At 37.3% G+C, this 18729-nt stretch overlaps 1 protein-coding gene across 5 annotated transcripts in view; it reads right to left on the bottom strand.

The window, feature by feature from the left end:
* The window catches only part of LOC136719360 (regulating synaptic membrane exocytosis protein 1), a 106287-nt gene that overhangs the window by 64169 nt on the left and 23389 nt on the right, over positions 1-18729 (bottom strand). For all 5 annotated transcript variants that reach the window (XM_066697280.1, XM_066697279.1, XM_066697278.1 and 2 more), the window contains exon 2: positions 4667-4880. In XM_066697280.1, coding sequence (XP_066553377.1) covers positions 4667-4880 — 214 coding nt within the window. The remainder of the gene's footprint in view (positions 1-4666; positions 4881-18729) is intronic.

Raw genomic sequence — 18729 nt, forward strand, 5'->3', positions numbered from 1 at the left:
ATACAAAGAATATGCAGAAGGGTTGTACAATTAGAATTCTACAAATACAAAAAACAAAGTCATTATTATCACGTTTGAGTAAAGCTCAACCAGATGATCAAAAAGACAAAACAACTGAGCATGTGGATACAAAAAGAGAGATTTCAGTTATATAAACCCTACAGGGTGCCACACTATTTATGTACCACCTAATCATATTTGAGACCAAACACCAAGTTAAAAAAAAAAAAAGATGCTAACCACTTTGTCCTCCTTGTGCAGTGCAGTCCAGGTAGCAGTGAAAACAAACAAATAAACACAAAGAGAGAAGTGGGGTCAGTGAGAATCAACAGAACAGACACAGTGGGGGTAGCAGCGTTCTAGCTTTCCATCTTTTACCAAAAGTGATATTATAGGATTAAAACAAGGTACAGACATGTATTAAAAAGGTGTATGCTATTTAACCATGTATGAGACAAGTGCAATTACACCCTGAAGTGTAACTGCTATGTGAATTTACTGTGACATACACCATACAATAGTTCCATACCAGCTAGGTGAACTCAAGTAAGAAATACATCTTACTTGCAAAAGCCAAGACAATATGAAGTTTACAGTCTTAAAAAAAAAAAAAAATCATTTTGCAAGAAAGGATACATGTTGGATAATGTTCTCATGTGATAGTAGGTGACATTAAAATTGTTCAAACATTGCCACCCTAAGGACATGACTGTGCACTGCGGGCCTGTGCGTTCTGCACAATATCAATATAGGTCAATGAGAACTACAAGGATTGGACATTGTATCATAGTTTAGAATTGTATTTCCCAATACAGACATTTAATTATTCATTAGCTGATATGAAATTTTCATTACATACAAATCACTCAATCAAAGGAACTAAAACTGAAATGTCAGTTAAATCACAACACAAAGGCATTCATAGGTCATTTATTTATATCCTAAACCTAGACAAGAAACACTGTCAGCACCTAGTGTCTTTCTTTAAAGAAAGTTACAGTATCCAAAGTAAAAAGAGAAAAATAATATCTGTTATATAACTGTAAAAGAGAATATCTGGGCATTGGAGTAGCAGAGTGGGCGAACAATATACATATATATATATATATACATACATACATATACATATATATATATATATATATATATATACATACACATACACACACACAAATACATATACACATACACAAACACACATATATAATGAGATATATATATATACATCTCTCTCAATTGAACTGCACACATTCTAATCCAATTATTACTCTTCCCACCAGCATTACTACAAGGATTTTCACTTCTAGAACCCAAATGGAAGACAGTCAACACATATTTCAGAAACCGATTGAAAATAGCACAATTTACAAACTAATTATACAAAAAATATGATACTTTGTTGTTGTTGTGGGATTGCACAAACCTCCACCCCCCAACTTAATCCTTTTACCACTCCAAATCTAAATGCTTAACAAGGAAAAGCTTCTTTCGGTGAATCACTGCTTTTTGAGCCCCCACTGCAGAGCGCTCTCCCCTGAATGTGCATCCGTGTATGCAGTGGTCTTTTACTTTTTTTAATGGGTGGACATTTGTGGTTTTCTCTTCTTTTTTAAATGATTTGTTCCATCATGAATGTGGTGTGTGGTGTCAAAGCACCCATTGCGGGGCTCCGGCTGCCCCACGGTTCAGAAATGGGCACGGCTGGGCGCAACGGAACTGGAGCAGCTTGCGGAACAGCATGCAGGGGCTGCGCCAGCGCGGGACAACTCCAGAGCCTGTTAAACTCTCCCGGGGGGGCGAGGCTGCTGCCCAGGGAGCAAGAAAGACAACCTCGGGAGCAGAGCAGCCCAGGCCTGGCCTCTGCTCTCTCATTACGACCCAGCAGGGAGACCGGCTCACCGCATGGAAGCGCTGCTCACTGTGCCGAACAGCTGCCAACCTCTGCATTTCACACACCGAGATTACAGTGTGGCAGACCCTCCTTAAGGAACAGGGAAGTCCAAATTGTAGAAGGCTGCACAGAAAGGCCATTTGCCATCTCTTTATATGTAGGAATACAGGAGAAAGGGAAATATAACCCTTGATTACAGGTGAGAAGATTTTAGCATTCCGCAGTTTAGGTTGAACTCATTCATTGAAAGTGACCGGATTGTGTTTACTAATTTCACTGTCCAAATAGCTGAAATGTTTACCCATTTAGTGAATTAATACCCAGACATTCTTTGATGGGGAGTGGCCTGGCATTGTCTCACACTTATGTATGTTTCTGTATGTATTTTATTATTTCACACCAAAATGTACAACAATGTTCCATAGTCATCAAAAGACTGAAGTGCTAAATTCAAAATAATAATAATAACAAATAGAAGTATGTGGGAAAGTGTAAAGAAAAAAAAAAATATTATCACAAAATGCATGTGCCAAACATTCTGTTCAAAATGATTAATAGGTTGATGTATTTTTCATTACGTAAGCGTTTGACCATTCAAGTACTGTATTCTATTGCATAAGGCCATGCTTAATAAAAAAGTTCAATTGACAGTTCATTTTCCCCCTTTGATGTCTCTTACCCTTTTCAATAATGAACACTTCAATGGTTTTCAGGCTGTTGACTTTACCTTTCTAGACTCATTACGAATAAATACTAATTAAACCAACAGGTTCCACAGCAGCAATCTCCGAGGGGAGCAATTAAATATTGAGCACGAAGTGGGGGTCAACTTTTGAGGTATTTACCTACATGACATGTATGCTGCACTGTTTAAAAAAGTTACCCTCAACACAGGGATGTGTTTTGCTCTCATAATTCCTCATTACCCTTTGCTAATCAAGGATTGATTCTAATCAGTAATTCTAAATATATATATATAGGTCTAGTAATATATATATATATATATATATATATATATATATATATATATATCTGTCACCTATATGTGAATATGTGCTTTATAAATGTTAACTTGGTGACAGCATCTAAGAACTTACTTTAAGGATGTTTATTTCTTTTCCATGAAGAAAATCTCCTTTTAAGTGAAGTTTGCATTTGCAGGGAAGCGAGGACAAAATGAGGCTTTTACTGAAATCTATTTTGGCAGCAGTATTTCAGACAACTAAGCAAGCAAGCAGGGCATAAAAAAAATCCCAAACTGTCATGATTGTCTAGCTAAAGTGTATTGTACACAGGACATTAAAAAAAAGTTAGTTGAATTTAAAATCGCTTGGCACAAACAACAAAAGACAGTAATTGTTGGTTGCAAATCCGATTTTGTTCATGTTTTCAATCAGAATTAAATGTTACAGAAGATGACAATGGGAAAACTGAAGAAGGATATTTGCGACATCTTATTAAAAACAGGTTTCTTCTGTGACACACCTACAGTACTGTATCCTGTATCGCCATCAAATCCATGTTCTTGTATTATTTGTATGTCATGATTTTAAAGTTAACACACGATAGGATAAAAATTGCATGTCTGCAAACTATCTTTACATGCCCTACTTTTAATATATCTACCACCTAAAGCTGTACAATTAGTGCTTGGACTGTAACAATGTGTAACACACACACACACACACACACACACACACACACACATATATAAACATATACATATATATACACATACATATATATACACATATACATATACATATATATATATGTATATATATATACACATACACACACACACACACCACTCATGATGTGCAACGATAGATATAATGTGACAGCATTGGTCTTAACAGCCAACTCCCTGGAGACGTGCCTTGTCTTTATCAAACACTTTTTAAATACCCTCGATTAGCACCAACTATATCCTTCTTTTCTTCTCAAGCTCCCTGTCACATCCCTTTGGCCTGCCATGACCTCCCCATCACACCACGAGCTGACTACCCCAATTACCACCACTCGTACTCCCACAGAACAGCCCTGTCTTGACATTAGGCACCCGGCACCGCGGCCCAGCGCCCTCTATCAATTATCTCTTGAAAAGAAAACGTTAGCCTGGGAGGCCCAGCTTCCCTGTGAAGTCTCCCGTAAACAATCCGAAATTACACGTGGCAAATAAATAAATAAATAAATAAATACATTAAAATGCAGGTCCACTTTTTTCCCAAAAGTGAAATATGCAGAAGCATTCTTCAGAGCGAGACAGACTTTGGGAAAATCAGGTGATGTTTAAGAAATTATGTTTTTTTTCTAGTCAACCAATTTAATGGAGTCAGAGGACGTCTGCCTGTTCTGGTTTACTTTAGCAGATACCTTGCATCCATTCTGCTCAGCTATCTCAGCTATGTTCTGAATATGTTTTCCAATGCTGTTAAGAGCATTTTGTCATGGACCTATGCAGCTGATGAAAACCTGCAGGAAACCAAAGGAGGGAGGGACCAGTACACTGTCACATCATATCATTTACAAATCATTACACCTGTAGGTTGTGTAATGTGACCTAATAACAACTAAGTTGTTGAAAGTTATTAATGTTTACTGTATACACCCCATTTTATAACTACATCCAAGAATACATTGTAACATGTTATGAGGCACTTTTTCCCCACTGTACAGCAAACACGCAGAGAAAATCACGCAACATAACTCATTACACATGGGTCTGAGAAACAAGAAGAGTGAATTAGGCGCTGAAGTAGCAGAGATACTCACGTTGTTGGAGCGCAGGGAGACACGGCCTCCACAGCGGGCACAGAATTTGGTCTGGCAGTAGGAGCATATGTGGCCGCAGCCGTCGGCAAACTTGGTTTTGCGGCAGATTCCACAGGTGGGAGCATCATCCTTGTGCTCTCCTTGGTACCTCCGGGCATCTTCTCCAATCTTGCGCACTTGTTCTTTATAGCTTTCAAATTGTTGGTGCAATCTTCTAATAGGAAGTGGGAGAGATTTGCTTGTAAGTGATCAGTTGTGGTATTCCTCAACACACACACACACATCTTTTAATCAGTCACACCTGTTAGTTTAATCATATTTCAAGTTCAAATTATCATCTTATAACACTTTCAGATACACTAAATGGCCACTTGTATAACCAACAAAGTATTATAACCATAAAAGCATTACAACATTACTCAAGGCGATTGTTATACCCCTCAAAAGATGCATCTTAGTTAATAAAATACTTTTGAAATGAAAAATGGAGTAGCAAGGGTGGGGAGAACAATAAGATAAATTAGGCTAATTAAATTATTATGACAATTCCCTTCCAAAAAGTATACATGATACATGGTAAGGTGGTGTAACTGAGCTGTTTGTTCCATCTCCTGACAAAAAACAATCATAAAAACAGGCCAGAGCCAATTTCTTCACTAATTTACTTATCTGCTGCTGACAGTGACATAATCTAATTTAAAGTTGATACAGTGTTAACAGGTGCTCCATTCAAAGTAATATCAGTTAGCTATCATTGTGTAATAGAGGTCCACCGTAAAAACAGATGTTATTTGGAAAAGTGTTAAAGCTGAAAAAAATAATTAGGCTTGGTGGTTAACCTCCACCAACAGAAATAAAAGATTTGTACGCAGTCTGCAGACATGGGGGAAAGAAAATTTTTAAGACACTGAGAAGAATCATTATTACCCCTGTAGGTTTTCCTTGTGTAAAAATAACCTTTTGTGAAATGCAAATTAACTGCAGTGTCTACTCAAACTGGCATCTGATCATTTCGAATGAAGACGAAACATTCACAAAGGAATAAAGCATTAGCATAAAATTTCTCACAATTAAGGTAGGCTGCAGTTTTAATTACCACTGGAAGGAGGATATCGAAAATGTCTTACAAACAGACTACCGTCTGTGTATGCACACCATGCCCTCCACTGTTCAATGTGCTTCAAAAAGGTCTGGTACCCAAAGAAAACTAACACTTTGTTATGATAGCAGGTACTTGTTTAAGAGGTGTCCATTTTAGACTGTTAAGAAGCTAGACATACGCTTGTAAGTTTCTGAATTCCTATGCAACTGAAAAGAGAATTAACAGTATAATACTCTATAATCTACGAGCTGTATCAATTACCGTCATGATTTTCAAGTATAAAAGGAAATGACCGCAGATGAAAACTACATTTGAGGCATAACTGAGAACCTAGTACTGAAAGAGGGGGAAACTGGAGCTCAAAAACAGTTTAGCAGATATACTGTACAAGAAGAAAATGTTCATGCTATATTTTCCTCAGTACTAAAAGCAGTATTGTCATGCAGTTCCGAAAGGAAAGGGTGCACATGCTGCTGATAAAATATAGTCCATCTGGATGTAAATTCTCAAATGGATTTATTAATGTTCTGCCTTCATAAACGCAAGAGGGTAATTTAACCTGGAAATGTCAGAATTCATTATTATCTAAGCGAGCCTAAGTAAACTAGTCTCACAACACATTCAAAAAAAGTATTTTCCAAGTTAAAAGCCCACTCAACGATACCTGCCAAGTTTCTGTGATAAAAAAGCCCATTAGCAAATAATTCTAACAGTCAAGTTCCTTTAAAGCTGTGGACACAGTTCCTGCCCTTACTTGGAGAGGTGACACTGCCTTGGGAATGTTCAACAGCAATAATATATTCTCAACAAAAGCAATGAAATATAACAAGCCACATGACCAATTATTAAGAGGAAACTAGATATACTGTCATATATATATTTGTTTGGTGTGACACTAAGCTGTTGACGCGTCGACCATTTCCTGTTTAATGTGAGCATTGAAAAGTGATCCTGAAGTTTACATTACAAAAATTGATGGATCAATATAATTTACACAACAATACATAAAATAAACTATGTAAATTAACAGCTGCTGCAAATTTAAGATGCACATAGTACTAGTTTAATGTAAAATCTGGAATAATTAACCGAGTTATAGTGTTATTTATTACATTCATAAACATTATTTTAATTGCCATTTGGAATTCCAAATATTTTAATATCAGGGGAAAAAAGGAGATGCAAAACAAATATAAACATGGTACAGTTGAAGAGCCTTCGGTGCATAATTAAAAACTAGCCGACTGTCTATTTAAAAGAAATCAAGAAGCACTTTCATGTAACCATTAAGAGTTCTGCATTTTTTTTTTTCTTATTTGGTGTTCCTCAACCTGCCTTTAAAATGTTTATGGGCCAATGTGGTATCATAATTAAATGTACAACAAAGCTATTAATTGTAGTCAAGTTCAATAGTTTTTTCTCCATAGCTTAATGAGTCTTTTACTGATAATGATGCCCACAAAAAGGCATCCAAATCAGGTGTTGAGAAGGAAATTATGCCTTGTGTTTTAAACAAAGCCATTCCTGCTCAGATTTTACCAGTATGTAATCTCCCATGTTTTAAACTGATAAACCTGCCAATCACAGCTTCAAATACAGGTATACCAGCAAGAATTAAAATCAGGACATTTTAAAACTACATATAAAGCACATAAGGATAATGAATACTGCAATTAAATGGTCTTAAGAGACCGCACAAGGGTCTTAAAATGTAACCAACTCCATTCTTCAACAGATGTGTTAAAGGAAATTATTAAAAAATAATAACTGGGAAATAAAAATAAAACATGAGCATTTCTTCATTGTGTATTTATTTAAACTATCAGATAGATGGAGAGAAAGCTCTCTTGCACATATGCACATGTTCAACAACTACTTAGAAAGCAATGTCTAGGAAATGTATTAGCACAGCATCAATGCATCAACCAATGTCCTTCATTCACAAGCCAACAAAAATTAAAAAGGCCAAACCTTGATAAACAAGTCATCTTCAGAACTCAATTAACCTCTGATATCTGCACGATTGACTCTATTCATCAATTCTAATTCGCCATTAAGGACCTCCCTGTTTAAATCTTCCTAGGTTGACATTTATGAACCTGTTTCAGACTATTCATATTTCTTGTTTAGTTGTTGTTAAGTGCTTCTGTTTAATGAGATTCACTCCATAAATTCACATAATAAAATATAATCTATGCTATCATACACACCATTAGTTAATAGAGTACAGTAAACCCTCCGTTTAACAGACCACCTATTCAATGGATCTCAGAGTTAACGGACTGAATGTATCAATTTATTATTAATGTACAGGTATTAATCACTATTATTATTATGGTTTGACTTTTTATTATGAAAAGCTTGACAATATTTTATAGTTATCATTATTGAATCAGAAGGGTAGTTGGCATGTGGTAACTGTTGTCAATGGCTCTGGTATAGGCCTACATTGTTCTTGCTGCACCTGTCTTGTTCTATACACACACATGCATACAAAGTGTATTTTACGTGACAAGTTTAATGACAGGAGATGGTAAAAAGTTGTCCAAGCCCTTGCGGGGTTGGATGGGTTGCAGTTGACTAAGCCAATCAGTTGTCAGCTGCCTGCAACGCCTGGCTTTTATCAGTAATGACTGTCAGTCCTCCATCTGACATGAAAGCAATGCTCTCTGCAAAAAGAAAAGATTTGCTTGACAATGCGCATTTCAGAGCACATGTGTATATTGTCTTAATCTCTCCCAGGCGGATGTGGGGATTGTAGCAGTGAATTAGGTAGCACATTAATTACCTATTGTACTTTGATGGGTAAAAAATGGGAGCGATAATTGGCCAAGTCGAAATGCAACAGAACAAAAAAGAGAAAATTGAGATTTTTCCCAGAATTTTAAAATTGAAGTCAGAAACAGTTAAAGAAGTGTCACTTAAGTGCTTCGCTGAAAGATCAAAATAATAGACAAATGGAAAAGATGCCAGGAGTATCTTTTGCATGCAATAAAGTGATACCAACAAAAGCAGAGAATGCCATATGGTACCCTTGATATCAGCTGTGAAGATATTTTCTCTTAGCATTGTTATTGAACCCCTGTATATAATATTTACAGCACCTAAAGGAAATGCAGCAAATTTTTGCTCAATCATTTACTTTTCCAGTCATGGTGAATTTAACGATATAGAAAATACTTCAAGGTACATCGGTTTCAACTGTAGATTTATCATGTGCAATGCAAACCTAAAACAACTAGTATGCAATCTAGCTGCTGAAAATGGAAGTATGGCATTGTAACTCTGTGGCATTGAGCTTATAGCCTATATGTTAAACTGTCGCTGTCACAATACAATTACAAGCCCACTTTTTGTTAAAATTGAGGATCTATAGAATGATAGCATGATAATCTAAAATTTGATGTCCTAATGACTAAACCCCTTGATTGGATTTCATCGTGACCCCAATAACTTACGCACTGACATCAGTCCACTTGTATGGTTTCTTCTAATTAACTTTCAGCTGAATACCACCACATTCTGTATAATCACATTTTTCTTATTAGATATGTTTTTTAAAGGGTTCCAGTCTGGTATGCTCAGATGTGCTCATTGCAGTAATTAAAAAGATTTGCCCTGTACTCATACTAAATGTCTGGGAAAGCTTTGATGATCAACAACCAAACTTATCTAGGTAAACACGATCTGGAACTGTTTGCAAGAGAATTTATCACCGTAAAGCACATGACATCAGTTATAACAGCTGTGGCCTTCCCACTCCAAGTTTATATTTTTTCCTTTAAGCTATATAAAAATGCATCCTAAACCACAGTACTCCTAATGGGAAATGTAAAGAATGTTATCATTTTTTTTGCATTAACCTCACAATCTCATACAGAGAATTGCATCAGGTCAGACAAATTAATTGTCCTAAAATATAAACCATTTCACTAACAAATAAATTGTGAGCCATATGGGTCTTCATTGGCCAAGCCAGATAAACTGCAATGCAGCGATGTGTAGCCAGGTGAGTCAGGTGTCTCGGAGACTGTTGATTCAAGCCCAGATCTACAGAAAAGGCAAGATCTCAGCCAAACCACGTTTCCTCAGGTTGTCTGCCTGCTAGCAGTCACTGGAATGATTGCACACAGTTTAAAAACTAAAAGCTTTTGCAGTTTACGTGCCAGGCACAATGGATCCAGATGCCAGTTTCTATATTTTTAATTTTACTTTCTTCACTGGTCTTTTGTTCTGCACAGCAGCAGTTTAATAAAGATAACTATACTGTCAGTAGCTGCGGGGAAATAAATAAATAAATTGTCAAGCAATGTCACAATCTTAATATTTTAGTGTACCGAGTTCAATTTGAAAAATAAGTCTAATTTGTTTTACATTCCCGCCTGCCAACATCGGCCAGCCGCTCCAGAATATAATGAACTACAGCGTCAAACTGGAGGTTTACGGTCCTCCTTGTATCCCTTCCACTAAATACACCAGTAGCACTGCCCTAAAATGAACAATTCTGTCCAGAAGGGCTCTAGGTCAAGGGATAAACACATTCCCGGTCCTTACTATCAGCGCCATGCTTGTCCAACCTGGTCTGCTTTGGAGGCTTCTTCCACTTACATAAGCACTTCCCTTCTCTCGGCCTCTGTTCATACTGTGTGGTGGCATATGGTAGCAGCAGCAGTCTGAAAACTGAGCCTCTCTTGGCTACTAACTGCTGGCAAGCCCTGTGCCTTTCCTTCAGTAGGAATTTAGCCTCACTGAGATCACCTCCTGATATCCCTCCTCTGTGCCCAAGCATGTGGTAATGCTCTGACACTCAATAGCTGTCACAAGCCTTGTTCATTCTGTACACTAAAGACACAGCAGCCACCTTAGAGAATCAGTTCATCAAGACCGCGTTACACAACACAGCATAGTGCTGATACAGGCTTAAAGCATTAGAAAGGATCATGTACATTAATAAAGTATTATGTAAATAAAATAGTAATTATTTGTAAAAGGATGCACCAATTCCAGTAAGGAGTTGCAAAATGAATCAGCAAAATTATAGCTGTGCTCGTTTGCTAACAATGATCAGGGAAGGCCATCACGAAGTGGTGGGACAGCAGGCAGTCACATTTGAAAACAAAACACCCTTCGTGAGAATGGGTGACTACATTGGGGCCCACATATGTTTCCCACATTCTCTATTGACTGCTAATACATAGGGAGATGAAACTCTAGTTACTTGGAGTGTAATGGAACAGGCTCTCTGAGGGAGGGGTGTCCTACAAAATGTTTACATCTCATCAGAAAAACATTTATTAGGAGTCTGCCAGGACAGTCCCCAATTATAGCTGTCCTTTTGGGATATCTCCAAAAACCTAATACTGCTTCCTGTTTGAAAAAATGGCAGCTCATTAATCACGTTTCAAAACAAGCCGTCTGAACTCAGCCACGAGACTGCAGACTTCTACTGAAGACCAATGATTTTAGTCTCTAGATGATTTTAATCCAAAATCGCAAAGGAACATTACAGCCCAGTTTTAAATGGACAGGACTATACATATCTTTAACCTGATTATGAAACTATAATGTCTAAACAGTTGGTTGCGGTCACTATTCAGACTGTTGTCATAAGATTATGAAAATGAATTGCTTTGCTGGTCAGATGTGCACACATTCTGCACAACGTGAACACACCCATGTATTAATGTATCAGAAGTAGTCAAATGTATTAGACTGTATGTAGTAACGTTATTGCCGTCATTATTATTTATTTATTGGCAGACGCCCTAATCCAGGGCAATTTACAAATAAGAGCAATACAAAGTGCAAAACAGTACAGTTCAAAGCATAATGCAATTTACAATTTACACACATGTATAGGAAATATACAGTAAACAATACAATGTAGTCATATGTATTTGTTATTGTTCGCATTATGCTACCATTTCTTATATGCATTAATCATGAAAAATGTAAATATCTGGTGTTTTATTAATACAAAAGGAACCAAGCTCACTTGATTATTGCAATATGATCCGAGTCCTGAGAAAACACAGAGTGAATCACAAAAACAAACCCGAGTTACGAACTGAGCACACAAGGCAAATGTGAATGGCGAGTACACTGATACATTGTTTCCAAGAAAACAAACTGAACTGATTTAATTTGAAACAAACCCAGTGTGAGGGAGTAACACGTTTCCCAGTATAGAGATAATTTTGTATTATTTATTGGTACATAACTTCTGACGTGTGACAATAGTTAGCATTACATACAACAATCTGTTGAATCAATCAATAACACTGCTGCGACTAAATTATTTTCAACCTCCACCATTTCTAACAACCCGGTCCCTTTCTCGTTACGGTCACAAGTTCTTGTTCAAAGGTGGCTTAATCTTGTCGTGCTGTGGTCGCACAAATGCGCCCCTATTCTGATTGGTTACGGCAGTTAGCTGACGCACTGCGTCGACACGCAAGGACTTGACGCTGAATTTGCCGGCAATAATTTTCCTGCTCCATTCATACAGACACGTTGACGGCAAATTGACAGCAATTAGACTAGGACCCTTGCCTTGACCCATTCAAACAGACCTTGCCGGCAACAAAATGCCGGCAAAATGCTGGCAATAGTTTCAGTGTGAATGGGGTTTATGTGAAGTAGCTCCTGAAATTATCTTCATTTTGTCCTTAGGTGAGAATTTAGTGTCTTGGAAAAAGACCCACAGACATCACATTTTTATAAGGCCCTTCTTATGATGTCATAAAATCACAGCACCAGATTCATTTAAATAAATTAAAGGATGCTATGCTTCTAAATTCTCAGGCTGTGCTTCATATCCAAGAATTAAAAACCCAATTGAAAACAAAAATAACACAATCACTCCCATCCCCTGCCCAAAATAAAAGATTGTAAAATTAGATTAAGGAAAAACTTCCTTCTGTCAAAACGTCTTACACTGTCCTTGACAGCCATAGCCCTAATTAATGCATTGGCATCTCTGAATGAAATGGGAGAAGCACGTGTACCAAGCAAAATCACAAAATTTAAAGCTATTTAGAAGTGAAAATTGGAGTCTAAATATGTTTTTCTGCAGTGAACACGACGCTAGATCTAAAATTGCATCGTGTTCCTGTTACTTTTTAAATGTTGTTTTTTTTTTGGTTCACGACATCCGAAGATGATCCTCCAGTGAAACGCGTCTCATAGGAGAATACCTTATTAAGATGTTGCTTCAGAAATCCCAGAAAACTCTTTGGAATTCAACACTAAGTACGTCATGCGACACCCACATCCTTCCCACGGGACAGGTACAGAATACAGAATACCAAGAAATGCCCCTATTATGCCACGAACAAAAACCCTACATGAGAATGCGGCTGGCTTTTACCATCAGTCTCAGGGGCTCATTATAAACAGGATTACACTAACCCAACATCATCTTTGACGCCATTTGAGATTCAATTAGACCAAACATGCGTGTTGAATGTGTGTGACTGTCTAGCAGAGATCCATGAGAATTGAAAAACACAAATACCTCTGTAAACTACACCCTCCTGTGCACCGAGATGACATTTACAATACAGCACCGTGGGTGCCATTGGTGACTTTTCGTAAAAGTAGAGGGTTATTCTAAGTTATGGATAGAAAAAAAAAGAACTTTAATTAAAATTCTCTCAGATCTTTAATGTACAGTATCTACATGAGAAATCCCAGCTCCTGATGTACACACCTCGCTGCAGCTCGATTCAGAACTGTCAGAAGACACGGTGCAACCCTGCATAGTGTGTGCTTTTAATTAACACCTCCATAAATATGCCACAATGAGGGATTACTATTTCTGTTCATCAGCTGACTTCCCGTTACCACAATTCTGTGCAGCAGTGTAAGAATGCATACAAAACTTTTATTTTAACCTTCAAATATCCATCTGCAGGAACAAAGACACACCACTGCGTCCCTAGCGCCCTGCACACAAGGGATGGTCAATGCAGTCCAGCCTAATTCACATAAGGTAACAAACAAGGAATGCTTACATTGTTTCAAATGTACATTAACCTGAATTTTGGTGCAGTAGTTGCACATTTTTTACTTCTTGGTTATCTTCAAACACCATCTTGGAAGGATTGCCACTTTTGCAAAAATCCAGATCCCATTGCTGTAATTTGGAAGCAGTGACATTTTCAAAGAAGCTACTGACCTGTTTTTTTTAAAAGCTTCCAGATTTCTACAAAAGCATAAGAAACAATTCAAATTAAGACAGCAATTTATTTATTTATTTGTGAAGGTTTTTTTTTTTTAGAAAAGTTTATCGAGATTCAAAACACAACTTTTGCAAAGCAGTTCTTTCATGTGGCTCGATAGAGAACAGTGTGATTTCACCAGTGACATCCACTGATCTCAGACTAGTTATTGAAGTAGCAATGCAAAACCACCGAATTCTGAAAGCAAGCATGAACAACAGAGAGAGGGAGAGAGAGAGGAACAATTCCATAACCAAAACAAGCTCTATATTATGCTAATTGTGTCAAGAGCTCTTGGTGGCTTTCCAGTGTAATGTCTGAATTAGAGTAGGCAAGTGAACAACTAGTTTGTGACTTTATATAATATAACTTTATAAATAATTTCAAAAACACTGTAAACAACTAGCCACCTATTAAGTATCGCATTAAGGATGGAAAGTTTGCTCTCAACAGACACTGCCTAATGCATTCTTCCATTCTTGTTCTTCATTAGCATCACTGCTTTTAAATTCTGCCAGAAAAATAATACAAAAACTGACAAATCCTAGCAGGGAAAAACAATTACTCTCAGTTGGGATATGAGAGATAGGTCCATAAGAGTTGTGTAGTATTTCTTATCTTTAAACTGTGAATCCACTGTAAAAGGAAGACTGAAGGGAAACTGCTACTGGATAGCTGCAGATTAAAGTAGATTAGAGAAGAAGAGACCTACTTTATCCTCTGAGGAATAACAGTAGTGAACACAATTTCTAGGTCACCAAGACTCAGGGCAGTGGCCAAGCTCTGAAGTTGTAAACAAAGCATTGTGTGGATGAACAAGTGTACGAAGTGTCTTTTAAAAACAACTAATGTATAATTCAGGCCAATATTCATGTATTTAAATGAAATGAATCCTCAGTCCTAGTAAGATGCATGCAAGCTCTTTCCATTGAGAAATACTTGTTTCTTTTATCATAACTCGCTTTAAATGAAAACACCTAATCTATTAATAATGAAACTGATACACAGCCGAAATTGTTGACTCAATGTTTTGAATATTTTTAATGAAACACTGTCTCTTTCCCTATTTCTACCAGTGATGGATGAGGCAAGTTGTTTGTTCTTTTTACAGACATGTTACGTAAAACTGCTGTGGCCTCGATTTGCTGATAGCAGGAGAAAATAAAGACATTAGAATATGTAAGGTTAATAAAAGATTGAGATCGGCATCTTTAAGTAAGAGCAACTCAATTTCCACAGGAAAAAGTGTTCAAGACGTCTTGGTGCAGTGATAAATATGACAAACTACAACTACAGTCGCATTTCACAGAAACACTCTACAATCTGTGACAGATAAAAATGAATGATGTTCAACTTTAAATCAGTGAGAGATACTGCAGACAGGTAAATAGCTACAAGTTCCAGTGGTTTTAAGACCTGAAAGGCCCTATACCTCATGAAAAATTACTCCTCTATTCAAACAGTGATGCTTAAAGGTCTAATTTATAGATTTGTCAGAAATAAAAGTGCTTTTATTTCCATTATGTTTGAATATACATGTACACTTCATACTTAAAGTTTGTGTGAAATCCTCAGCACAACAGAAATATTCATAATACAATGAAACACTCCTTAGAATGATATATATGCTATAAAATCAGTGCCGAAAAAAGTAAAATCGTGACATTAGTTAAAAATAATTCCCCGGTGTTGTCAGTACTTGCAAAAAAAGAAAAAAGTCAGATGAACACAACGTGTTACACTGGAAAAAATGTGTGAATGACAGTTCCACATTTCGAGATAAAATCAAGTTCAGTCATCTGTAGTGACCAGTTGGAATACAGCAGATACATACTGTGCTGTTGCTGAGAGCAACCAAAGGTCTGTAAAATTCCTATTTATTATCTTTTACTATCAGTCTGTTTCTTGGTCTCTCTGTCCCCTTATAGGTTTCTATAGAATTTTAGATATTTACTTTCTATCTATATTTATTCCAAATACGCATTGCATAATCTTATTAAATATTATCCGTCCAAAACCAGGATACCAATGACAGCTGCCATGCAAAGCTATCCCGTGGCAAAAAAAAGAAATATGCATAATGATTCTGATGATGATTGCTCACCCTGGGTAGGACTTGACTTCATACACATTTATACATGGAATAAGAGTGTATTGACATATATAAATGTGATGGTTATTATTATTATTCGTTTTGCAAGGTGCAAGCTCTAACTATTCTTGGAATATATCGGGGGTATCCGTGGCAACACAGACACTGTGTTGGGATAGCAAATGTGATGCTCAAACCCTAAAACATTTATTAAATATGGCATCAAAAACTGAGCAAACAGGGAAAAAAAAAACTTACACGTCCACAGAAACTAACTGTGACATCATAACTCAGAATCAAATCAGAATCAAAGGGTAAAAAGGCTACATGCGGGCTAGACAGCGTGTGTTTGTTGGCTCAAATAAATCAGATAGTGTTATTCTGAACAGCACCATTTCTCCTACAAAGGAAATATGACACAAATACATTTTGTAAATCAATCAATCGATCAAGAAATAATGTGTGCGTGTATACACTGTCAGAATCCAGGATATGGCTTGCAGCTATTTATTTTTTTACATACTACTGGGTGCATGAGTTATATGTGTGAATTAATATTTGAACTGTCACCTTCATGTTGTCATTATCAATACAAACAGTCAATTCTGTTCATGTGACAAAAATTAAAACAAAGTATACACTCACCTAAAGGATTATTAGGAACACCATACTAATGCTGTGTTTGACCCCCTTTTGCCTTCAGAACTGCCTTAATTCTACGTGGCATTGATTCAACAAGGTGCTGAAAGCATTCTTTAGAAATGTTGGCCCATATTGATAGGATAGCATCTTGCAGTTGATGGAGATTTGTGGGATGCACATCCAGGGCACGAAGCTCCCGTTCCACCACTTCCCAAAGATGCTCTATTGGGTTGAGATCTGGTGACTGTGGGGGCCAGTTTAGTACAGTGAACTCATTGTCATGTTCAAGAAACCAATTTGAAATGATTGGACCTTTGTGACATGGTGCATTATCCTGCTGGAAGTAGCCATCAGAGGATGGGTACATGGTGGTCATAAAGGGATGGACATGGTCAGAAACAATGCTCAGGTAGGCCGTGGCATTTAAACGATGCCCAATTGGCACTAAGGGGCCTAAAGTGTGCCAAGAAAACATCCCCCACACCATTACACCACCACCACCAGCCTGCACAGTGGTAACAAGGCATGATGGATCCATGTTCTCATTCTGTTTACGCCAAGTTCTGACTCAACAGAAATTGAGACTCATCAGACCAGGCAACATTTTTCCAGTCTTCAACTGTCCAATTTTGGTGAGCTTGTGCAAATTGTAGCCTCTTTTTCCTATTTGTAGTGGAGATGAGTGGTACCCGGTGGGGTCTTCTGCTGTTGTAGCCCATCCGCCTCAAGGTTGTACGTGTTGTGGCTTCACAAATGCTTTGCTGCATACCTCGGTTGTAACGAGTGGTTATTTCAGTCAAAGTTGCTCTTCTATCAGCTTGAATCAGTCGGCCCATTCTCCTCTGACCTCTAGCATCAACAAGGCATTTTCGCCCACAGGACTGCCGCATACTGGATGTTTTTCCCTTTTCACACCATTCTTTGTAAACCCTAGAAATGGTTGTGCATGAAAATCCCAGTAACTGAGCAGATTGTGAAATACTCAGACCGGCCCGTCTGGCACCAACAACCATGCCACGCTCAAAATTGCTTAAATCACCTTTCTTTCCCATTCAGACATTCAGTTTGGAGTTCAGGAGATTGTCTTGACCAGGACCTAAATGCATTGAAGCAACTGCCATGTGATTGGTTGGTTAGATAATTGCATTCATGAGAAATTGAACAGGTGTTCCTAATAATCCTTTAGGTGAGTGTATATCCAAACAGATAACGTGGAGGATCTCCTCAAAGAGCTTAATTCGAAACGAGAATCCTAAGGGTTGTTTTTCTGAGCCGAGAATGTTACAGCTGTGAGATGTCAAGTTTCAGATTCATCCAATATTACATAATTCAAGAGCCATTCAAAATAGCGACATATGTGTTTGTACATCCATTACTTAAGTTTTCTATCTCTATATTCATATAAATATATATATACACGATTCAGAAACTGCGGACGACACAAAGGAGCATGTAAAGATGTCTGCGTGGACTAACAGATAGAAAAATAAATGAATGGATCCAAGAACAAACCAAAATCTGTGACATTATTGAAAGAGTGAAAATGATAAAATGGCAAATGGACACACTACAAGCAGAACAGATCAAAGATGGACAAAGGAAGCTATTGAATGGATACCAAGAGATGAAAAAATACCTAGAAGACGAGCACATAAAATATGGGAAGATGAAATCATATTCGAGAAAATCATTTTATTTGCAGGCGTGACATGGAAAAGAGAAGCTTAGATCGAAGCAAGTGGGAACATGTTGGGGAGGTCTTCATCCAGCAGTGGATCAATACAGACTGATGGTGATATATATATATATATATATATATATATATATATATATATATATATATATATATACACACACACTCACACACACTACCCATCTATCTATCTATATATAGATATAGAACCCTGAACCCAAACTGTAGGTTATTGAACTATACCTTTTAGACAGTGGATAAGCAAACACCACCCGACAGGAGAAGATGGTTAGAGTCTGGTTTAAACAAAAC

This window comes from Amia ocellicauda, chromosome 23 (genome assembly GCF_036373705.1).
Source record: "Amia ocellicauda isolate fAmiCal2 chromosome 23, fAmiCal2.hap1, whole genome shotgun sequence".
NCBI classification, from domain to species: Eukaryota; Metazoa; Chordata; class Actinopteri; order Amiiformes; family Amiidae; genus Amia; species Amia ocellicauda.